Source organism: Phalacrocorax aristotelis, chromosome 12, assembly GCF_949628215.1.
Source record: "Phalacrocorax aristotelis chromosome 12, bGulAri2.1, whole genome shotgun sequence".
NCBI lineage: Eukaryota > Metazoa > Chordata > Aves > Suliformes > Phalacrocoracidae > Phalacrocorax > Phalacrocorax aristotelis.
Window position 1 is genome coordinate 2791624 of NC_134287.1, and position 24542 is coordinate 2816165.

At 44.2% G+C, this 24542-nt stretch overlaps 1 protein-coding gene across 2 annotated transcripts in view; it reads right to left on the bottom strand.

Annotated features, from left to right (window-relative positions):
• ARHGAP22 (Rho GTPase activating protein 22) overlaps positions 1 to 24542 on the bottom strand; it is a 107259-nt gene that overhangs the window by 42946 nt on the left and 39771 nt on the right. The window contains exons 1-2 of one of the 2 annotated variants that reach the window (XM_075107509.1): positions 12624 to 12888; positions 3066 to 3242 (exon numbers count right to left, since the gene is read on the bottom strand). In XM_075107509.1, coding sequence (XP_074963610.1) covers positions 3066 to 3219 — 154 coding nt within the window. In that variant the 5' untranslated portion in view covers positions 3220 to 3242; positions 12624 to 12888. Of the gene's footprint in view, positions 1 to 3065; positions 3243 to 12623; positions 12889 to 24542 lie in introns of those variants that run through there. The other variant, XM_075107514.1, reaches the window with a different exon arrangement.

Consider the following 24542-nt stretch of genomic DNA (forward strand, 5'->3'; position numbering starts at 1 on the left):
AAACACAGTTCATGTGCCCGCATCAACACGTAAGAAGATACCCTCAGCCTTTTTGATTTACGTTTCTTCAATACATCAGCAAAAATTAAAGTGTGGCTAAGCCTCCCCTTTTATCTTGGCATAATTCATTTTTACACCATATCACCCTTCTCCAGGGCTGGATATTTACATATTAATAATGAAGCCTTCTTTTTAATTCCTCCCCCCATCCCTTTAGCTTCATATATTAAAAAGCGTTGATAGATAAGACTTGGCTCTCAAATTAGTGATGGTAGCAAAGCAGAGTTCAAATTATTCAATTAAAATACAGAGACAGCTATGTTTACTGTCCTCCCACATCTGAGCGAAGCTGGGATTTCACTCAGAGAAATTGCCCTGCTCTGATTCTGATGGAGGAGGAGGAGGAGGCTTGGTGATTTCCCCAAACTGGCTAAAACCTTTTGGAAACAACAGTTTGAACATCTTAACTATTTCCTAGCTTTTGGCATTTTTATAAATACTTTGTGAAGTACAAAGAGACCGAGGAAGCAGCTCCACGGTTTCTTTAAGCCAGTTTATGTGTGGGTTGCAGTCAGAACGAACGAGCACACGCTCTTCCACCCCACCATCTCTCCCCACTGCCCTCAGTGTGTTGGAACTACTAGTCCTGCGGCTGTGGTTAGCAAGGCCAGGGAGCCAATCCACCTACAGGCGAAGCCTCCCCGCTTTTTTTGTCCTGCCAGGTCATTTCCTCCTGCACAGCTGCATAACCACTAGTATTAACAGAATGAAACGCGGTGGGAACACATGGTTGCAAGGTGGGAAAATACTGCTCCTGACAGCAGCTACCACTTCAGTCAGCTCAGAGAAGCGATGAAACCATGGCATAAGAATCTGTTCATGCAGCTTGGACTACGAAGCAGGCATAGCCAAACTAGCTTTAGACTGGTACATGTAAGCATTAGGGCAGAGAGCTCAGGCCAGGCTGATCACCCAGGATGCACCCATGCTCTTGGGTAGTCTTTATCACAGACAGAGCAAAACCATCAATACACAATTCTTTCAAACTCTGGAAATGGCAGCGCTTCTCTTACAGAGCTTAAGCCAGCTCTCACCAACAGCCAAAGCAGCCTTTACACTGGCATTGATGGAACCCGATCAAATCTGCGGTATGGGAAAATCGCAACAAACAGCAGCTGCTGTATTCCACCCCCATTCTGCCCTGCTCCCTCATTCTCATGATTTTATTCTATGTTTTTTGGTAACTCATAAAACTCCAGTCCCTGGAATCTAATGTAAGAGTAAGACTATCTGCTTCGTTTAAAGGAAAACCAAAATGTTATCTGATAGCTTTGTAGAGAAGTTTAGAGCTACAGAAAAAGAGCAGATTAATTAGGACAATACTGCCCCCATATAGAAACAACAGAAAAAGAGAAATCCATCCCCACCTTTATGCCATCCTCATGTTTTTGTTTTTAAAATATTAGGATTTTTAATTATTTATTCTTTTAATACTTTACAAAAGATGCTTGCTCTGGAACTATTCCAAGAGACTAACAAAACATGAACACTAAAAAAAAAAGAAGCCAAATTTGCACCGAGACCAGCACTGCTGACAACGTCATGCCCTAAAGAAGGAGGCTGCTGCTGGAACACGTACCATTTGTCATGACTGAGTGTCTCCTTTTTCCTCACGGTATTTATTTGATGCACATAGCAAAGCTGTAAAATACACACTATAAGGTCCAGTATAAATGGCCACAGAAATACCATTCTGAAACTTCTGATGGAGGAACTGCAGGGAGCTGCGCTGAGCTCAGAGCCTGAAAGACTCCTCAGTGTGGACTGGACTTCGGAAGGAAAGCAAAACAAGCACGTACTCGTGATTGAGGAGAATGGGAGGTCAGTTTCTACTAGTGAAAAGGGCTTGTTCTGCTCGCAGCATAACGGCGTCGCATGGAACCTCTCAGAATCAGGTACAAGCTGCCTTTTGTACATACACCCATTTCTGCTAAGTGAAGAAAGGGCCAAGGAAAAAGCTCCATCATCAGTAGAGACTCTATCTCCTCCAGACAAAGCAAATGGTGCCACGCAGAGACTCAAAATTGTAAGAGTCGCTTAAAATAAAGAAAAAAAAACCCAAACAAGATAAAAGTTACTATTAACCACCGGGTCTTCTTAGTGACCTTGTAGTATTTGAGCCTCCCTTAATTGCATCAAGGTCACTTTTTTCACCCCTAGATCTAGGAAAACTAGTAACTTCACTTCAACAAAAGTAACTGTATTACCTAACCCTTATCTGGCACTTTTTAATCTGTACCTCTCAAAAGAGGTCGATATTACTATCTGCATACGATACCACTATTTGCCTGAACTCCAGCAGTGGCACACAAGTCGCTTCAAAGCATAGAGTGTCCAGTACCAAGCCAGTAACTGTTATCACCAACAGTGAACCCAGAAGAAAACATCCGTGAACCCTTGTTCTACGCAAACCACAGAAACACCTCCTATCTAATCTACTGACTTGAGAATTTGAAGAGTGTGGTACGATATCAACAGTGAGAGTCTGGATTTTTTTGTTCATTTTAACTACAGGGATTGTCAGCAGCTCTATGATCTTACAGGTGTTCACTCAGCCTGACCCTGCTGTTCCTCCTCAGGCTACACCCCCGTTGAAGCCAGTGAAGGTTTGTCTTCTCAACTGGGCCCTACATCAGCTAGATGAAAAGTTTTGCTGCCTCTGGCTGTATGGAGGTTAAAGGTGGGCACCTGCCCTTGTGGTAGAAAACAGATAACTGGATACCCTCCTTTATGTCCATAACGATAAGGAGAATCCAAAGAATAGTTCATAATTAGCTGTAAAAAACCTGAGTACTGACAATAGGGATATGTTTATTATCACCACCCATTTCTGACTGAGAGGCAGTTACACAGCCTGGATGTGCCCTCCCCTTCCATCCCCTGGCAAAATAAAACCACCCCAATCCCCTTGCTGCAAAACACTTCATGCAATCAAGAGCTTATCTAGGCATCTCAGTGATTTTACAGTGTTACACATATCCTAGTATCACAAGAATATGTTTTACCTTGAGGCAAATGTTTTAATTTATGTGCATGTGAGCTATTTGCAATACCTCCACCAAACGGAGCCCATATAACCCGTCGGATGGCTTTCACCCAATCTTCCATTTCATTCTGCGAATTAGCCATGAGCAGGAAAGCCTCATGATTGACAGGCATCTTTTCCCGGTCCCCCGCACCACCTGAAAGACAGAATATAAATCTCTTTTACCATCTAGTTCAGAAGTAAGCAACCAATGTTTTAAACCAACAGAAGTCTGGGTCAAAATGATCGAATGTGTGTTTTACACACAATTTCTACTCATGTGCTGCAGCACCCACAAAGTACATGTCGGTAGAAGATCAAAGCAGAAGTGCAAAATGTGCATTTCCAGTGTGGGAACCTGGAGATGTTGTACCTGCCGTCCCAGCAATAAGCGAAGTGAAAGCCCAGGCTGCAGGACCCTACAGGAAGAGTACAAAATAAATTCCACAGACCTGTGCTGAGGTATTGAGAGGTTATTACCCAAAAGGGGGACCAAGTGAATCATAAGACATTTTAGTGCTTGAGATGCAGAAGGCGCAAGATCATCCACTTCCCCCAAGTCCCTGGGAATTTCTTGCCTCAATATAGAAAGAAGCCCATTCTGATTTTGGATCCAATTGAGGAGGAGTGTTTTGAAGAGGAGTTAAGACTTGGAGATATGAATCTGACTCTCCCACTTGAAATAAGAACTTGAGGAGCTATTGACATTGGCATGCAATATCTCAGGAAAGTACTGACCAGAATATCAAACTCATTTAACCTGTCACATACATCTATCACTTGTGGAGACTCCAAGTCTTACAACATTTTCACTCTTTTCACATTTTCTTTTTAGGTCAGCACCCATTTTAGGCAGTTTAAATCTTCCCCTCACCCCTTATTTTATGTTCCAGAGCTGGATATAACCTAATGAGGGCCACATAAACATATAAAAGCTTTATCAGAGCAGCCTCTGTATAAAAAGGCTACTGATCCCGTCCAAAGAAGCAGCTGCATCACTAGCTGCCTGGAGCTTCTCTATCACCATGGAAACTGCCTTTGGCTTTGCTACGGAGATAACACCTTAGCCGTTGTGTCACTGTCATTTCCATGCTTACATGGCTTTCGGTACCTACTGGCGAGCTAAAGCTGCCAGCCTGTGCTGAGCAGCTGAGATTGCCTGTCCACAGAATTCAGAGATAAGAGCAGGACGATGGTATGTGGCGGTTTCTGCAGAGCTGATTTAGCATACACAGAACGTGCACCTCCTAAATCCTCGCTAATCTGGGGAAAGGAGCAAGCCGGGAGCTGCCTGCAAACCAAGGAAGTACTTCTTGCTATTAATTGTTTCCTGGCCTAGACACACTCATAGATCATACACTGGTTTGCAAAGCAAAAGGTATAAAATAAGGGAAGGATTTTGTGGCGCTCTCAGAAGCAATTCATGGAACTGGGAAACTGAGGAAGCCTTTCAGTAAAGAAGAGAGACAATGGCCACCTAGGACTAGGCATGCAGCTTAGGAAACAAAAGCCATGGTGGTTTTTCCCCCACATGTATCCAAATTCTGCTTCATTCCTCATAGCATCCTTTCGGACGGTCTCCTATTTTGAATTTACTGAATGATTCATATTCCTTAAGATACACGAAGCAGAACAGTTCTCTAGCTCAAGGCTAGGATGCGGGCATCTGAACAGATCAGTGCTCTACCATACCTCACTGCAAGGAGAACGTACTTCATCCTTTGCATACAGAACTGTCAGAGCAGGAAATCACAGTCAGCGAGACTCCTGTCACAGCCTAATTCTTTTACCAACATACTCAGTCTCATGGCAAAAGCAGGGGTCACGAGGTCTAATTCTTGTTCCTTACCTGGCAGACCTATTGGCATGCCCTTTCACAACTGAGTATCTTACAGAAGATACGATTGCGAGAAAGAGGCTTTTCACAGCCCTCAGCACCCATCAGAAACAGGGGTTCAGGGTCTGGCAGAGAGATGGTCTGAGCTCAAGCTAGCTCTTCAAAAGAATGACACAGCCTCAAATAAACATGTACGGTATGGGTGACACCACCAGCGAACAACTGTCCTTGGTCAAGGTAAAATATAGATCCTGTTCTTAAATTAAAGGGACCCAGCTGAGACCCATGAAGGACAAGAAGAGACCAGAATCTTAGCTTAGAATTAATTACAGGCTGCAACTTTAGTCAAAACAGCTGAGCTAACCCATACAAAGATTGCCATAATAAGCAGAGAAGGATAAAGGTGACTTCTTACTGGACTTCTGGGGAAGTGGTGTCTCAGCATCTTCCCACTGAATCACTGTACCACAGGGACCAGACTACAACTCCCCTTCTGCTAAGATGTTACTTTGGACCAGCCATCTGCCTTCTAAACTTCCGTGGGCCTTTTTCACATAAGTATTTAGGTAAAAACCATTTATACTTCTATTTGAGTCTGTAAAAAGTAAAAAGAGGATGGGAAGAAAAGATTCCTGTACACACTAGACCTGAGAGATTGCCAAAAACTACATACAGCTCCTCCACGGTTGGCTTCCCCCACTGAAACTTTAAATAGGAGCAAGGTCATGACCCTACAAGCTGCCTGTGGGAGAGTCAGTAGTGACTAGTCACGAAAATACAAGCAAATGAAGCCAACTCCATGCACGGAGGCTAGCTTAGAAACAAGAATGCACTTCAGAATTGCTTCTTAGAGCAAGCCTCTTAGCATGACATGAATATGCAGTGGCAGAGCATGAACCTATAAACATTTTTTTTCAAATAACATTTTAATCGTGTTCCTTTCCACAAAAAGCTGGCTCCTTCCAGTACATCCTTGAGGCAACAATTAGAACTGGAGTTCCCTAAAGGGCAGAGTTCAGACATGTCTCTCTACATTGTTGTAACATTCAACAGGTTTTGAGTCTTACTAGTCACAAGAATGAGAAACAGCTAAATTCAAACGCTTAGGTTTTCTTAAAAAAAGAACCAAGGAAATAGTATCACATACACCTTCTTCAGAAGGCCAGAATTTTACCTGAAATTTACAGATGCTTTCTTTTCTGGGCTCAGACCCAAAACAGGATCTTGTTACGGGTTTTGGATTTGAGTTGGCAACACAAACACTGTATCAATGCAAACAATATTTAGGAATTGTTTTAGGAAAGCAATTTTAAACCTTCCTGCCTAGAAACACTTGAATATGGAATTCTAGGGTTTTTTTCCTCTCACGGCAATATGATAGTTCACATTCAGATACCGCATTCAAACCTTTTCTCTGCCACTAAGGGAGCTCCAGCCCTTGGTACAGCTGCCATCAGACTCTAACCCTGAAGCACGCAAGCGCTGCTTCTGCCGCGTGAATCAGACAGCGCTCTGGCTACTCAGCACCATGATAGGGAGGAATACTCTGCTAATGATTTTAAACACAGACAAGGGCTTTTCATTCCCTTGAACAGAACTTCTCACTCGTCTTTAATCAAGCTCCCATACAAACAAGACTAGCCCTCAGAGACCAACTCTGCATAGCTCAGGATTGCCACGGGCAGACATTCCAGTCCTACTCAAAGCTACTTTCATCTCCAGACCAGAGGTAAAATAAAACTGTCTGCAAAAATAAACACAGTGCAAGCACCTCAGTAGATGTGGCAGAAGCAGGAGGCTTAACTTTGGGGATGAATAGTCCATCTACTTCAGTATGAACCTATGACCAGGGGATCCTGCATTCAGTTGCCTGCCCTGCTGCGGATTTCCAGTGCGTATTGGACAAGATGCACTGGATTCCATCCTGATCCATAAAGCAAGCTCGCAGCGCTATTTGGCTCCCTCCCAGGTGTACAGAAACAGAACGACTTCAAGGCTGAGAAAGGTGATGGCAACCGTACAAGTACATACAGTAAACATAATAGCTTAGAAAGATTAAGGGACTTGTTTTGTTACTGCTTACCATCAAAAGCACTGCAGGTCCCAGCTGACTTCAATGCTTTGCCACCCCTGTCTCAAGGTACCTTTGTCAAGTTGCTTTACATACCCCGGCAGGTATCTTTGCCTCGAGGGAACAGCATAGCTCCAGGGTCCTAGTTGCACTGCACCGATGCTCTTTCCCAGGCCCAGACTAGTTAAAGCCAGCAGAATTGCTCTCCTTTGCCGTCTGCCCATGTGGTTTGTGCAACTGCATTTCACGTGGCCTTGGAGCCATCTGCTGCTGATGTCAGCTGTGCGGTGTTCACCTCAGAGCAACATGCCACCTCCTAATCCTTCGTGACAGTCCTCCTTTCCGCTCTCCCCCATGCCCCGCAACAGGGAAGATTAAGTTCTGAAAGACTGGGGCTAAGTGACTTGCTGAAGGTCAGATGGAGTGCTGCAACAGCAGCAGGAATCACAATCCACACTTCAAAGCCCTATTTACTGAAAATTCCTTCTTTTTGAACTTTTCTTAGTCTGGTATGTGTTCACTGAAAAGTACAAAGTGTAAGGCTGCCATTATGCTGCATTTACCTGTCCTGCCCTGTGCTCCTGCTCAAAGAACCTAAAGCAGACACTCATATATCTGAGATATATCTCTCCCTTTAGACAGCTCTTTCCAGCGAGGAAACATTAGAATTTTTTTTTGCTTTAAACTTCCTTCACACAAGCTTAACTTTCTTAAGACCAACATTTGTGGAGCCAAGCCTTAGATCCCCTTTTTCTGGATGGAAACAGAAGTTCAGGGGGAACAGGACTGGACTTCCTAGTAGGAGATGTTCCTGCCTTATCGCATGTAAAAGGAGGAACTTTTCTATTCTCAAGTAAAGCTGCTGTCAGGTTCTGCTGAAGTTGGCAGCTTCTTTTTTTTTTGGTTCAGACCCTTTCACTTCCTTCTACCCCCCCATCTGATTTGCCTTTCGCCCATTTCTTACATCATTCTGCTTACTGACGTGCTTGTGTATTGTCATTATATCAACTCCACTGAAAACTTACACAATTACAAATGCTCGCGTATGTGTATATATTTACATGTTTGCGTTGCTTTGGTGTGGATAGTGGAGTGGTATTTTCAGTAAGAGTGGGATTTAATTGGCCATGTGCATGCTGCTGCAGCGCGTGGGGAGGCAAATGGCAGCTCAAGGCTGAGTTATGAAGGGCTGGCTGGTGGGTAACGCAAGGCCCAGCTGGCACGTTTGCCCCCAGTACTAAAGCAAGTAGTGACAGGAAGCCTTCAGCTGCAGACAAGCGGCAACAAAGATCTTGACAAATGGACAAAAACTAGCATCCACAACTGAAAAGAACGATTGCAATGATTCATCTTCCCTGATCTGCTCTTCCTTATTGTCTTAAAGGTGAGTATCAGATTCATGGCTCTCAGGTCTCCCCAATAATGAAAGAAGGTGAAAAATGAGGTAGATGAATTCTGTCAAGATTAGGGGCAGCTCTGTTTGGGGGAATCTTTTTTTTGCACAGCAGCGAAAAAACCCAACCAAACAAAAAGCCCACTCATAATTTCATAATTTTTGGATTATGGAAAAGAGACAAAAGAAATATTAGTGGGTAAGAAAGAGGTCATTAAGGGTGCTTGGAATGGTCACTTGACACCTAATTCCTTTTCTTCAGTCATTGCCATTGATTCTGGCTAATGCTGAACCTCTACCCTGAGCACTCTCCCCCGCAGACAAAGTTTTCCAAGAGCCTAAATGCTAGAGAGAGACCACATCGATCACACCTGAATCTTGGGTTAACCCACCATCAGCATGCAGTTTAAACTTCGCTACAACCAATAACAACTCTACTGCTTTTCTGCTGTATTTCTGGATGATCCTCTAACAGAAAGGAAAACTTGCTGCAAATACTAAACTGATCTTGAAATGTTCCATTTAGGGTACTTGAGAACAGAAAAGCAGTAAGAAAAATCTGAAATAGTCAAGGAGTGATAGATAAAAAGGAAAATTGACAGGATCTACAAGAGTATAATCTGTGAAGAATTCAGCGGTACAGTAAACACTGATGTGTGCTTGCCGTGGTTTTTGTATTTGTATCTATCTGTCTATACCCACCACCCATCTATATATATATGGGATATCCAAGTTGGAACTTGATTGGGAAGCTGAGAGTAAACTCACGATCACACTTATAAAAATAAGAAATAATGAGGTTCGGTGATTTAGTATCGTACAGGGTACAAATAAAAGAAACAAGCTTTGAATCAAAATAAATTTATTGTGTCTCAGTTCCAACAGACAACGCAATGGCAATTTTTCCTAAAGGAACATACACATTTGAACGTGAAGGATGTTTTAGTTCCACAGTTTGGAATGAGTTTGAGGGGATTCTAACATTCAGCTTTCATTTGGTTGTGTCAATGAGGCAAGCGAAATCTTAAATACCTTTTATTGTACAGACTAAGTTCAGCTCATAAACTGACATGGTTCAAATCTTCTTAGGGTAGGATGTACAAGCATGCACTAAAATCTCATTGACTTTTCAGTCAAATATAAAGGCCTAATTTCCTTAAACTCTCTTCAACCCACCAGGTTTAACGATAGTTGCAAGTAGAAGACATCAAATTTTCACCTAAAAGTCCTTGCAGAGGATTTTCATGAGCCCCTAAATAATTTTTAGATCCCAGATCTTAGACCTTATCCCAGAGAATACAGCAAAGGCAGGCGAGCCCTCTGAAGGCACTGCCATCTCTAACACTAATCCAAAGGCCTTGTGATCTGTTCTCCCCTCCCATGCCTTCTGTGGTTTCAGATGCCATTAAACTGCTTTAAAAAAACACCAACAAAGAGATTAGACCACAGAACTGCTGTTTCTTATGCAAAAATTCTGACAAGACTTAACATGAACAGAGGCATTGCAGCTTCTCTGTACTGGTACACGGAATAGAGAAAACCCTTAAAAACCTAAGGCTAGTGCTCTATTTCGGTTGTCAGGATCAAGTGTATGATTACTAAAACTTTATGCAAGGAGTAAAGATTTGGTTTAATCTTTGGCCTTTTAGCCAAAATTTACACAAGGGCATGCTAACTCGGTGTTCTTTATCTCCTGGCTGGAGATGCCTTTCTTGAGACGTGTGTGACCTATAATACTCTAGACATATCTATTAAACTGGTTAATGCTACCAGTCACTTCAAATAAACCAAAAACCTTGGAAATAAACAAGCCCATATTCCAGGCAGGCCACACGCTGGCAAGTGATGCCACACTCCAGGAACCCCAGCAGAGAGAAAAAAGATGCAAGAGGAAGGGAGAAAGAATCTGAAGTACTCTTACGGGAAGAGCAAGTAGCATTGTGCACAAATGCCACCTTGAACCCCTGCTTATAAACCTGCTTACGTTTGCTCAGTGCTTTGTAACTTTCAAGTCTACTTAAGGTGATTTTTTTTTTTTTTTTAAATGCGCTTCATCTGCCTTAAGCTGAGCTGTGAGAAGTTTCATTAAAAAACAGTTCAGTCATTTTTAAGTTACATTTCTGGCATTAAAAACATATTTATTGTAATTGTACTCCAATGCTTTCATGCCTCCTTATTTTCAGTAATTTGAAATTTCAGAGAGGAGACTACTATGCTGCCTGGGATGTGCTGCTCACTGTGGCCACATTAACTTGGCTAAGGTGAATTCACAGCGGAGGGAAAGCCACCTCTGCTGCAGCAGCCCAATATTTGGGGTTGAGATGAGCCCAGGCATAATATTCAGCTGCTAAGTACATTAGTTTTTTCAAGGACATAGCATCTCCCTTGTACCAACACAGCTCAGGCACTGTTCTTTCCAGCTCCTGCCCACAATTTGCTCCATAAAAGGAACAGCCATTCACCACGATCATGCTGCCTCCCTCACTAGAGAGTGCTGGGGGGCTGTGAAATGTGCCACCGGCTGTGTGCAGTATCCCTATAAGGAAGCTGTCCTGTTATTGCTTTCAGGGTTGTATCAGCTTCTACTGGCCAGTAGCAACAGAAGAAATGTCTCCAACAAGGTCACAGCTACTCTAGGAAGCCAGCAGAAGAACAGCAAAGAGGAATCAATCAACAGTCATTAACACAAGGAGCACTACTACACCGGCAACTGCTGGGAGCTGCATGGCACCGCTTTGCCTCTGCTGCGACTTGCGCGTTTCATCCCGAGTGTGAATTCCAGAGTACCGATATCCTAATTATGTCCGACGACACCTGAGGGGTTAGACTGTCAAATAAGTGACAGTTTGCTCAATTAAACCCTTGTGGCTCATCTCAAACCGTGTTTCCTGATAGGAGATTACTGTGCAGACTGAACATGTTCACTTCAAAACCTAGACCATAACAGACAGAGCAGCAGCTTCTTAGAGGAGGCTCACAGAGCGCAAAAGCACGATCACTGCCTCTTACGGCAATATCTGATGGAAAAGCAGACAAATTTAGGATATAGTGTTGCCTCTGCTGACACCCACACTGTTTCACCTGCCAGGCAACAGCTATCCGCCACCTTGGCACCAGTTTCTCACTGGAAAAAGAAAACTCCTATTAGGAAAGAATCTGAAGGTGTTGGGAGCCCGTGCACCGTTGTGGTTCAGCTTCTTCCATTCACACAAACTTGAGCTCAAGAGCTGACAAACCCCTTCTTCAAAATCTGTCTGACATGGCCCCAGCTCTTAGGGAGCTGGTCACCTCATGAAGTGTCTGTCTTAGAATGACAAACCGACAACTGTCCCTCTCCACAGGTGCCCTGCGGGGGGAGTGGGGTGGTGGTGGTGAGATAGAAAGGAAAAGCCATTTCTTTCCCTCACGAAAGAAGATCCTAACCCTGCAATAAAATCAAGTCTGTGGTGGTGATGGCAAGTGGGGGTGACGGCAAGTGGGGGTGACAAGGGGGAGAAAGAAAAGGTTGCACAGCTTTTTCCCCAGCGCGTTCCACAGACCGCCTTGTACCAACAGCAGGCTGCTCTCCCTCTCCCTCCTTTCTCCCACTCCAGAAAACTAACCCTTGCAGTCTTTCCTCAACGTATTTCAGATCTAGAAAGTTACAGTAAGCCTGGTCCTTAATAGTGATGAAGCATGGAACTGCCCGGGCTGCGGAGGGCTCCTGGTCATTTCACTCTCTTCTGATCTGGATGAAAAGGAAATGAATTTTTCTCAGGCCAGCAGAAGCCACACACTCACGGGGAGGCGATTCAGGTCAGCCCCTTGGCACAAGCTGCAGCGCCCCTGGAAGGCACGTTGCAGGAGACACATCTAAAATCAGGCGATTATGACTCTGAGGGTACAAAAAAGTACGTACAAAAGACTCAGAAAATAGTGACGCGTCTATGCAAAGCAAACCACGCAGTCCCGTGTGGTTCTCCAGAGCAGCAAGTGCTCAACGCTTCTGAGAAATTTATCAAATTATATATTTCAACTGTGGTTATGTTTACACGCTATTATAAGGGAGGAAATTCCTTCCTGACCAAAGATGATGATACTTTGTGCTTTGAAATATCTGAAAGAAAATGACTGGGTAATTTTTATGCATTACCATGCAACCACAAGCAATTTTCTAATTCTCATAAATTTCTTCAAATCTTTAACACTGAAGAGAAGAGTTGAGGGAAATTTTAAATCCTGATGAAAAATTACTTACCGCAACATCAGAATGGCAGAGTCTGATCTATTTTTCTTTGACAATTTCACCCCAGAGGGATAATATCCAGCTTCTGCATCCTTCTGGGACTGCTGTGCTCACATTTTCCAGGTCTGCTCAGCAATAGGAATGAAGTGGTTCTCATGACTTCTAAATAAGTCTCTCTACAACTCTCTTCTCCTCCTTGCCCCTCACCATCCTATTGTTTCTTCCCCCTGCAGCTAGTCCACCATGAAACCAAAGACATCCTCATTGTATTTTTAAAGGACTCTGAGGCTCCCATCTCAGCCAGCAGTCCTGACTTCGAACTAAGGAGAATTGAGGTGAAGCCATCAGCTGCTACAGCTTAGGCTGTAGACACCAGAGCTTTTAGCTGAGCCTATAAAGACCAATTCTCTGTAGACTGAACACAGAGTTCTGCAGAAGTTCAAGCCAACCAATTACAAACATTATTATATTCTTCAGTGGAAAAAAAAAAAGACTGAAGCTCTGCAAGCACAGTTTTGGCAGCAGCAAATAAATGGACTGTCATTAAGAGCTCAACAGTTGCAGACTTTGTTTTTACAAAAACGAAGCTATTTGTTACATTAATGCAGAAAAGGGATTGAAATGCAAAAGAATATATACTGTAGGCCTTTGGCAAACTGTTGGCAAATCTGGAAGAAACCCTTGCCAATACTAATGATGAGACAACGCAGGTGGAAGTACTACTGATCTAAATCCAGACTTAAGAGCTCAGGGGTATTCTGATCCAAGTCCCTAATCTTGTAACAGTTTCCACAGAATAACAGTTCTATAGCAGTCTCCTCCCGTATCCGATCATACAAATTCATCTTCTGAACATGACTGCGTAACAGGTAGCCCTCTTCACTGCGACAACGGTGCTCTTTGGCAAAAAGGAAAGCTCGTATGTGTCACTTAGGCTCAGCACTGCAGCTGCCTAGAACACAACTGTGGATAGCTAACGGACCTGGGGCTGTGCCAATGCAAAAAGTGGGGTCCTTAATTCTGTGTGCTTTAAGATGATTGTCAGTGAACCGCTGGCAGAATAATGCTTAGAAAAACCAATTCTCATTCTCTCCCCCCATCGGCAATGAGCAAATTCCTCTCAGTTAATAGCATTATCAAAAAGTCCATAGAAGGTCCTTTGAAGTGGTTAATCATTAGCAGATGTAACCTCACTTTTCAAAAACATCCTGATTTAGATCCGTTTTAAACAAGAAATGAAAAGAGCCTGTTAGGTAAACAACAACTCACCCTGAGAGACATCTTCAGTTGGTGGACTTGTTCCCGATGAAATTCAAGGGACTGCTGAACAGAATTTTGTGCTTTGAGCCTCAGTGGATTTCCCAGTGGAGATCCTGCCGAGGTGCAGCACTCACTGCCACTATAGCGTACTGAAATACTGCAGACATACCCTTCCGTTCCATCCCATAGTGATGCTGGTACGTCTCCTCCACGATAGGCCAAAGGCCTGCACATAGGTAGCATCTGTTCTGACAAGCTAAAATAGTCACCTTTGCATTGTAGAGGCAGACAATACAGCTCAGGGGCGTATCGTTAAAGGCCATGGCACTGTTCTGCATGTTTATATATATAAATATAAATTATTTATATAAAAAAATATAAAATATAAAAAAGCACATTTATAGTTTGGGACTATTGACAATTTTCACCACACGCAGCGGAACTGCCTCAAGCACTGCCTTGCAGGCTTCCACTCCCACAGAGCAGAAAGCCTGCCAGCACCAAAGCAACCAGCCACTGAACAGTTGCTGCCCAGCTCCTCCAGACAGCAGCAACCTGCTTCTGGGCTGCTACAGCTTTCCTGTCCGTACACCTCAGTACTCATAGACTGAGGCAAACTCCGGTAATGTGACCCCCTCCCTGCAGAAATCCTTGAACTTCTGCGGGGCTTCCTAGACCGCATGGCACTGTAGCCTAAGCGCTCTGTGCTGGTGGCCTTCCTCCAGAACGGTTAGCTAGCAGAAGGGAAAACCTTGTATTTGAAATCCTGGATCAGCAGCTTCGCCACTATGCCAGCACGCAGTCTCTTAGCAAAGCACATTGTTACCTTAAGGGCTATGCCACACTGCCAGAAGGTCCTTCAAGCCATCTTATGCTCTCTAATAGTTTACAGGTCTTTGTCGTGCTTCAAGCAAAGGCTGCTGACCAAAGCTGCATCACAGTCACAGCAAGATACAGTCTTTTTATTAACAAGGCAAACTAAAAGGATTTCCACAAAGAAGCACAGAAAGGAGGCGAGTGCTCAGATTACATCACGACTCACAGGAATGTGCCCCAAAAGTCCTGGTGTCTCACACAGGTGTGTACAGCAGCCGAGTGTGATACTGCAACTTTCTCCTGGTGTGAGAGTGTATTTGCAGCATGGACGCTCACACTGCCTAGGCAGACTCTGTAACTACACTCCAGTTATCTCTAGAGCTAGAAGCATTACCGTATGAAAAATCTCCACTTCCCCTAAGCCAGGGATCAGGTAAAGGGACGGAGCAGGTTTACCACATGCAGTTTACACACGCCAGTTTAGGATCCATGCATTCTGGGGAAATCCAGCCACCAACATATTTTATGATGTTCAAATACAGAAGATGAAGCTCTTATCCCAAGGAACAAAAGCGCCTTGTTCAACGCACGTTGTGATATACTCAAACAGAAATGCCAGAGTTGCCAGTTGAGCTGTTTTTGCCAGAGTGACATTAACTGTACAAATTAGATCTAATTACGCAGATTCAGGCCATTGAGAGCTAGCACTTGGGTGAGACTGGCAGATCATCAGCCTCGTTGCTTGCAATGCTCTCTATAGGCAACATATTCGGGTGGTTTTTTGCTTACAGAAGCAGAAGGCCCATTCTGACAATGCTGACAACCGTGGCCCTGCTCCACAGATAAATTTAGCCCACTTGGTCCACTAAGAAAAATAAGAGCAGGAAATAGGGCACCTGTCTACCTTGCGAGCCGCCTCCCTCTCCTCACCCGGCTCCTTCCCTGAGAGTGCAGAACTGTACGCAGCCATTGCAGGCAGCATGCGTTATAAGGATTTTTGTCTTTGCAGTCAAAGGCAGGATAACAGCCAGAAACCAGGATCTGCTCAGCCAATGACGTGCTATATTAAAAAGCCTTCCAGCTTCTGTTTCAAAACAAAGAAATCTTGATAAGCCTGAAGCCAGCAGCTGCTGCCAGCAGCATGCTGCCTTCCTTACCTTGGGGACACCTGCTGAGCTGCTGCCTGTTTAATATTACATTAAAACAGCAGCTTTCCAGATAATGAATTATGTATCTGCTGTGAAGCCGTGGTATGCAGGGAGCCAGGGAAGACAAGGTTTGGAAATGGAAGAACCATTTGTGTTAATGGTCTGCAAGGCTGGGGAGAGAGGGAAAAAAAATAATAAATCACTGATGCCTTTATGATTTGTCTGAGCCCCAGTCAGGTGACGGAGGGAATTGGGGGAGCATGGCAAATGCCTTCTCCTGCTGCCTTTCCCATTTTTATTGAGAGCAACCAGGCGATTTTGAAAGTCTCTAAAAGGGCATACAAATCTAAAATAAAGGAAAAAAAATAACAGAGCTATAGGCTTGCATGGCTTGTGACTGCAGCCAATTTTATTCCCCTAGTATTAAAGACTCAGAAGGTTACCTTTTACCATTATTTTTATTTAAATGGTTCACTGTGAAAGCAAAAACCCAAGAGAGCAGTAAACTATTGCTTTGCCAGTCCGATCTCTGCTGGCTACCTCTCTTTCAGAGAGAACTCAATCTATAGTCCCTGAAGCCAATCTGCAAGCACTTGGCAAACAGACACAGCTCCTCCAGCCTTCCATAGCGGAGACTCCACTCTCTTGCCTTGTTTAATTTAAGTTAGGTGATCTGGGTATCTAGGCATGAAAGAGTTACATCAAAATGATCACGGGGAGTGAGCTTATATGCAAATGCATATTCAAATACCTGTAAGACTTAAGTGCTCCTGTTTACAGCTGTTCTAGTCCTGTTCCTGTTAGAATCTAAATGTGAGTGACGGCTGATTCTCAGAAGGAAGCGGACAGTAAAAAGAGCTCTTCATACCATACACCTTATCCTAAGATCAGCTTCATCTGGTCCAGTTCTATTACTTCTCTGTCCAATTGAAAATATCCAACACAGCTCTGACTACCTTTTTCAGATAAGGAACAGTCATACCACAGTAACTGGAAAGCAATCTTATGGCAAGTATATGCAAGTGGAAGTGATTTCAGCATATGCTTTAGTTATTCACAAATAAATTAAAAGAAATCAAAAAAGTTAAGGGGAACAGGCACAGAGGGTTAAAATTACTTTCAAAGGTTATACTGTGCATCACTGGGGAAATGCCTTCTCCGTATTATTATTTAACAAAAAAAAAAAGTGCCTCCAAATCCCACAGCGAGAAATACCTGCATATCAGCGGAGAACTGAGATTCAGAGACACTAAATGATTTCCAGTATGATGTTGGCTAGCAGCTAGCAGAGCCAAGAATGAAAAACAGAACTACTACATCCAGGCACCCTGGATTACTTGAACATTGATTCTCATAAAGCAAGGAATACTGTTTGGAAGGTCAGTCGTGTGCGACTGCAAAGGCAGTGCCAGCCCTAGAAAGCAGAAAGCAAGGAATGAAAGAGAACAGGCTGAACAGCGTGAAGATTGCTCCTCCGGCACAGGATGGAAAGCAGGCCGCTTTCTCACCAGAGCGGTGCTGCTCTTGAAATGGAAAAGCCACATTAGAAATCAGGAGCATATTGTGTCTCAAAAAGCTGTTCCTTCACTCAGCAGCCCTAGCGGTTGCCTGGCACCCCCTCTATTTGGAGGGTTTTTGCTGGTGAGCTGAAGTCACTGCGCTCAGCAGCATACGCATGGTTCATTGAAAGCACAGTGGTGTGTTGGCCAGCTCTGCCTCTCGAGCACTGTGCTTCTTGGCAGCGCTGGTCTCTCTGGCTGCTGCATCCCAGAGGCTTGTGGGGAGAGTGGCCTGCATCCCACAAAAGCCTAGATACTGGCTGGATAAAGCCCCAGTTCCACTCAGATTTTAATACTGATAAGGGGGATCAGCACCAGAGCCACATGGCTCTGGAAGTCATTTGCTGAACGACAGACACGTCTCTGTGGTGCCCTGCCGGCTCCTCTCATATCTCCAGGCCCATGGAGTCCAGCACACCGTCTGCTGGAGTCTCCGACCACTCAAGGTGGCAGGGTGTGCAGCCACGATCCAGTCCGCCTGCGGGCTCGTCCTCTACCCAGAAGCCTTGCTTTGATCCCAGACACCTCACTGTAACATGTTTGCACCTTGCTACCTCCCAAAGCTATGGAATGAATTTATTTGTAGGGGTTTTTAAGACTAATTTCTGGTCGAGGAACCAGCCCTAGAAAATAATAGTCTAACAGGTTCGAGAGGTAGCATAGTTATCCAGCCCCCTTTTCTGCCTCATCATGAGGCTTTTGTTCTATTTTTTGTACCGGGGCATCCACCAGATATGTGGATAAGGAGTTAAATAAAACATGAAAGGTCAGTTCACACTGCCTGGGCTTCAAGGTTGGAAGTAAAGCCACACACTACCACAATTCCTAGGTCTATTTAATGATGGAGCTATGCAGCTCCTCTCCCCTCCTGCTAGCCCTGCTATATTGAACTGGTGATGTATGGTTGACTGGACAAAGTGTTAACATATGAGCAAAATCATGATGGCCCCTTTTCTACATGACCGTCGTAGATGCAGAGCATCCTCATTTCCAGTCCTGGCCGCTATTCCCCTCAAACACATGGTGCCGTATGGATTGAACGCTTCCTTTCACTGAGACAGCCTCTCTCAACTTCCCTAATGCGTATAAAACCACCCACCCTGTGAGCACGTCAGAGGAGGAAAACAATCAGGCACAGACAGGAGGGAGCAGGAGAGGCAAGAGTGCTCAGGCCCAAATCCTGCCTTAGCACGGCCACCCCTGGGGGTCCACGCAGACAGAAGCTCTGAGCGTACTAGAAGCAGACACTGGAAGTCTCATAGGTCGATATCATGCAAAATGACCTAATCGGCAGCCTTCAGATATCCCGAGGTTGCTGGTGCGGTCTGCTCTCCTCAGGCAGCAGCTAACAGACTCCCTCCCAGGAGTGGCAGCCACATCACTTGTCTGCTGCACATGGCATTTTCCCCAGCAGCATCGTTTGCTGAACACAAAGAGAGAGCCCACAACATTAAAGAGCACCCCCCTCCTTTGAAGCTGAGATTGTTTGGCTTGTCTGGCTACAAACTAAAACTGCACCTTAATCATCCAGCTTTGAAGTCCTGTAAATCTACAGCTGCAGCAAAGTAAGGACCACTTGGCAATAAAATGTTCATTATTAATTTTTTTTTTTTAATTAAAGAGGAAAAGGCTTTGCTGGAGCTGAAGCTTTCTTTTTTCCCCCACTAGAAATCGAGGAACAAGTGAAAAATCAATGGTGACTTGCCAGATCACTGTATGACCATCTGATATTTTATACCCCAGATTTGAGTAGTGTTGAACCAGTGCTCAGTGAATGGCCAAAGGAAAACAGGAATTTTATTGTAGGAGGGCATATGAGAGAACAGTGGGTTTTAATAATAGGCTGTAGGGGCTGATAAATGTTCTTAATTGTTTTCATGCCTTATTTAAGGTATGTGGGAGTATGTAATTGTTAAGAGTTTGTTGGTGCTTAAAACTGGTAACAGGAGAAATAAAGGAGCCTTTACTTGTATCTTTCCAGAATCTGTCATTGCTGTAGGTTTTACCAGAGGGTCAGAGTAGGCTAAGGATACATGGCCAAATGAGACCTGCGGGAAATCTCCGTAGGCACAACACTCTGCAAAGCAAAGGATATACAGCAAGAGGGAACACGGTACTTCGGGCTTGGCTGTTTCATTCCAGGGGTGTTTAGAAACTCACTCAACCCCCCAAAAAACAAATAGATAATTAATGCAAAACACATTGTAGCCGGGCTTGGAATACTAGTGAGAAGATAAAATGGAGCATGGTGAAAATAAAGCTCACTTGGGGAGAATCAGACTTCAGCTACAACTTGGTACAAACATTGTCCAAAAAGCTAAGAGGCAAAATCCTGCACTGCCTGGGGTTCAGGCTACAAGGCTTTGGAGAATCAGGTCCCAGTTCCCAGCTCTGCTGGCCACTTCCTGTACTAATCTGGGCATGTTCCCTCTCGAGGCTGAATCAGGAGTGTTTATCTGGGACTTTTCTTTCCCATGTGACCTACATTTCTGGCTGTGAACTTGCCCACAGCCCAGCTCCTGTCCCTAGGCCATCTGAACGTGCAGGGAAAGAGACCATACACAAACCTCACTGCTCTTGCTGGCTTGCTCCTTCCCAGTTCAGAGACAGAGAACAGCAAGGACAGACCCATTGGAGCCTGTGGCTACTATAGCTTTTATGCAAATGCACTTTTGATGTTAAGCCTAGGGCACTCTGCAATCATTTAATACCTTTTAACAACCACATTTACTTGCTGGGAAGGATCTCCTTACTCAGATCACAGTAAAATCCTCTGCAAATGAAGTGCTTTCTGGAAGGGAGTTAGAAGGGATTGCCTCAAGTGACTGGATGGAAAGTGGCTCAAAAACTGGCAGGAGTCCAGCCTCCTCAAAGCAGCGTTAGTGATAGACTGATGTTAAACAGCTCGTGGAGATGCCCAGCTACCTCAGCACTCCCTACCCAGCCACATAGAGGTTCTCCCGTCATGCTTTGGCACTTCCCTTCCCAGACTGTCCTGGAAGCAAGAAGAGAAAGGCTAGAACAGCGCAGAATGGCCATCAGAAGGAAGCAGGATCCCTACCCTGCCAGCGTGCCCGGGCCAGGAGGTGTTCTGGACAGCTAGGTGGGTTTCACAGATCAGAAAGATTCTGGCAGAAGCAGGCTCAGAAAGGCAACACCATCTACACTCTTGGGCACACCAAGATATTTTTAGGGAAAAGCTATTTGGGGTGTTCAGTTAGCTGAAAATTTTCGTGTTGGTAGCAACTCACCAAGAATACGACTGGTTGCTGCTGCCTGAACTTCCCTCAGTCATCTCTTAAAGGCCCAGATCATGCCCATGTTGATTCTGGTTTAAAAATTGTCACTTTGTAGCCCCCTCTTGTTTGCGTAGGCTGGGCACCAAACCACCGCTCCTGGTTCCTCACTGCCTTCCTATGCACGCAAAACTTTCCGGCAAGACTGAGCTCTAGGGCTAGGCAAATCACAGCCACTGCACTGTGGTGGCTCCCAACAGATGCAGCACCACTGAGTCTAGACCCACATCCACAGTTCCTGCCCCTGCCTGCTGCTTCTGAAGGCTTAAGTCCTCTCCCATGCTGGCACTGCATCTGCCCCCAGATGGGTGGGAATGCCAAATCATAGCAAGGCAGAAACAAGGATCAGCTGACTAGGCAAAGGATTGAGCAGCGAGTGACTGCTCCCCAGCTTCCAACTGTCACCTTTACAGGGTCACACTGACTTGTGCTGGATGTCTAGAGCTGGGCTCCAAGCCTAAGGGGACTGCCGTGCATCTAATGAATCACAGCTTCTTACCCCAGAGAGGCAGGGAACATCGCACGGCCAACGGGCGGCATTCAGCAGGACGCACACACCCTGCTCATAGCACGCATCAGGGCTGGGCAAGTTCATCTTCGGGTGCACCTGCTAGGATAACCTTACCTTTCCTGGCTGTACCATCAGCCATTCCCTGCAATGCCTGCCACAGACACAGGTAAGGCAGGCACCTTTCCCCAGTGTCAGACTAGCGAGACATTGCTACTGTGGCACATGCTGTAGGGGAAAGAAGTACTGGTGGGTTGAGTGCCCCTAGCAGATGAGCAAAAAGAGGGAGCAAAAATTTTCTTATGCCTCCTTGTAAAGTGGCATATATACGTACACACACAACAAAACTCTGAAAGAGAACTGGGCAAACGCAAATTAAGAATTCAGTTATAATCTCTTCTCCTTCTTTCTAATAAAAACTTTGCCAACATGATTCTACCCTTAAGAATTCCTGAATGACTGTGTAAATTTGTGTACATGTGCACACATTTTGCTCAAGAAAATACCAAATATTTGGTTCCAGCAGCTGCAGGTCAGCTTAACTCAATTCTCACATCCCAACTGCTAGTTCTTGTTGTTCAATCCCCTTTTAAAACAGGAACCCAGTAGGAAACACAAAGGTAGGTTTGCATTTCTTCAAAACCTTTTCTTCAACTTTAAACCTATGATGAAAACCTACATTCCGCCTCCTGCCTATGCCTTAGAAACCATTTATATTCAATCAAGGAATTAGGGAAATGCCTATAGTAAAAAAATACATACACACACATATATAAAATGCTTAGCCAGGTAAGTCAGTCAGATTCCTCAGATCTCCTGGAACTGGTGCATGTCCTAGCTACAAGAAATCACTGCTGTTTGCCTTTATGCAAAACCCGCATCTGGACTGCTGGCTAGATAACAAATGTCACAACAAAGACACATGCAATGGAACAAGAAAAATACAAGCAGTGTGTTTTCCTATTAGGAGTTTATTACGTTGTCAATTTTTATAATGCTAGAGGCAAAATGGTCTCTTGAAGAGATTTATATCTACCTGCAGGTAGAATAATCGCATTTCCTGGAAAAGCACACACAGCCATTCTCAAAGCGAACCTCACAACAGCGAGCTGAAAATCTAAGTAGAATCATGCACTCAGGTAGCCCTACACAGGAAAGATGCTAAGAGGAAACATGCTTTTCCTTCACTTGGTATTATTTATTTTCACTTATTATTTCAGTGCAGAGTTTTTTTTAAAACGCTCCTTTTGGACAACAGAAACAAAAATACTAGAACATTGCTCAGCTGCCTACCTAAACTTATCTGGAAAAGCAAATATACACAGACATTCTGTTGCTGTTTTGTTCTGCATTAGGGATTCCATCCCTGTGCAAAACATATGCTCCGTGTTTACAGGGTTAAACATTCTCTCGCTTAGTCGGCTTTACTGAATGTAAAATGCAAGATAATAACATACACCGTATCTTGAACCAAAAATGCACACAGCATAATAAAACCCCCCGTGCTAACCAATCGGTGGTATGAATAGATGCATTCCCCCTGCTTGTTAATACAAAATAAATCCTTCACTGTGATTTAAAGCAAAACAGACAACACTAAACACACCAAAAATATCATGACTTACCCTTTCGGAGACACTTGCTTTTCTTAAGATATTTGGCAGTAAAAAATGGCATGGCTGCAACACTAAGGTTTCAGCCAAAGCTGACCTTTTATTACCAAGTGCTAAGAGCAAAATGACTGGACCAAAGAGAGAAAGCAAATTACTATACCAGATCTTTAAAATGCTCAATGATGAGCAAAGGGAATTCAGAGTGGGATAAAGTATGTCAAGTTGCACGGTGGGGATTGCAGATATCTTTCTGCTCATTAGCACTGCTGTTCGAGTTATTTAAAGTGTGCTCGGGGGAAATGAGGACAATTTCCATGACAATATGTACAGTATCATATAAGGAGGAAGCATTTTTTTCAGGCAGAACTTCTGCATTACTCAGCTGCTACAGCAACCAGCAATATGTTGAGAGGAAAGAAAAAACCCACATCAGGTTTGGATAACGTAAAAAAACCTGATTTTGTTAACCACTTCGTGTCTAGAGTAGAAAAGGTATCACTATAAATACCCCATGCCACGTCACTGGGCTGTCCCCTCATTTTCTTCTTAGGCACTTCTGGACAAAATGAAGCCTTGCTAAGCAGTTAAAGAAATCATCAGGAGGTTTTGATTCCAGACAGTCACCCGGCTACCCCATGCCTCAGTTTCTCTGTCTCTCAAATGGAGTGACAATACAGGCACGTTTGTATTTGTAAAAATCTTTGAGGCTCTTGGGCAGTAGGTACTAAGAGAAGAACAAGTGCTCAACCCCTTTGCTTTGCCCCCTGTGATTATGGCTGTTTATTTTCCCTCACTCTGCCATGCTGCTTTTAGGACCAAAGGCCACCTAAAAATCTCTTGCTTTTATTGGGACAAGATGATCTGACCTGGAAATTCAGTAATATTCTTGTTGCTTCTGCTGCCCCTCTGGAGAACTTAAGGCAGTTTAGTACTGACTTAATATTCTTTCTAATTCCATAAAGTTGGGACACTACGTCTAATGGCAATGACATTTATCCACATCTGTCTCCTCCCAGTCATTTACCTCTAATTCACTCAACCGCAGCGTACTGCTTGGGCAGGCAACACCTCCACCCTCACTCCTTGGAATAGAAGGGACAACGCCAGAAATCTGAGTACGCAGCCTTGGGCACATCAGTTCCTCTGTGCCCCGAGTCTTCCTATGCAATGACTAGAAGATGGGGCTGACTCTTTCAAAAGTTCACGGACTTGTCATGGAAGATGTGTAAAGGCAAAAGGTCCATGGGTTCTTCAGCTCTTGGCCTTTACTGCATCCAGCCTTTGGGATACCGCCGAGTCGTCAGCGCACCGAGATGCAAGTAAGCAGTTACCTGAAAGGGTGAATGATTATAAACTATAACCAATCACCTATTCACTGACTGGATTTGAAGTCAGCTTTCTAGACTAAACAGTAAGTGATCCAAACGAAACTAGTACTGTTCTTACAGAATACAAAATTCTATAATGAAGACTCTATAAACCATGCACTCCACAAGGCAGAGAGCTAATAGCAGGGCCTTTTCTTGAACCATTTGTTGTCAGCACACAAATATTCTCTTTTTTTAAGGAAAGCCAACTTTCACGCTTGAGGAAAATCCATTCAGCACGCAATCTGAAAAACTTCGCTGTAGTTTAGTATTCATAAATCCTGCGATACTCAATAGGTGTGGTGTATCTGTACCACCATACCAAAAAACCAGTCTCTGGTCTTTTGATTAGACAGCTTGGAAA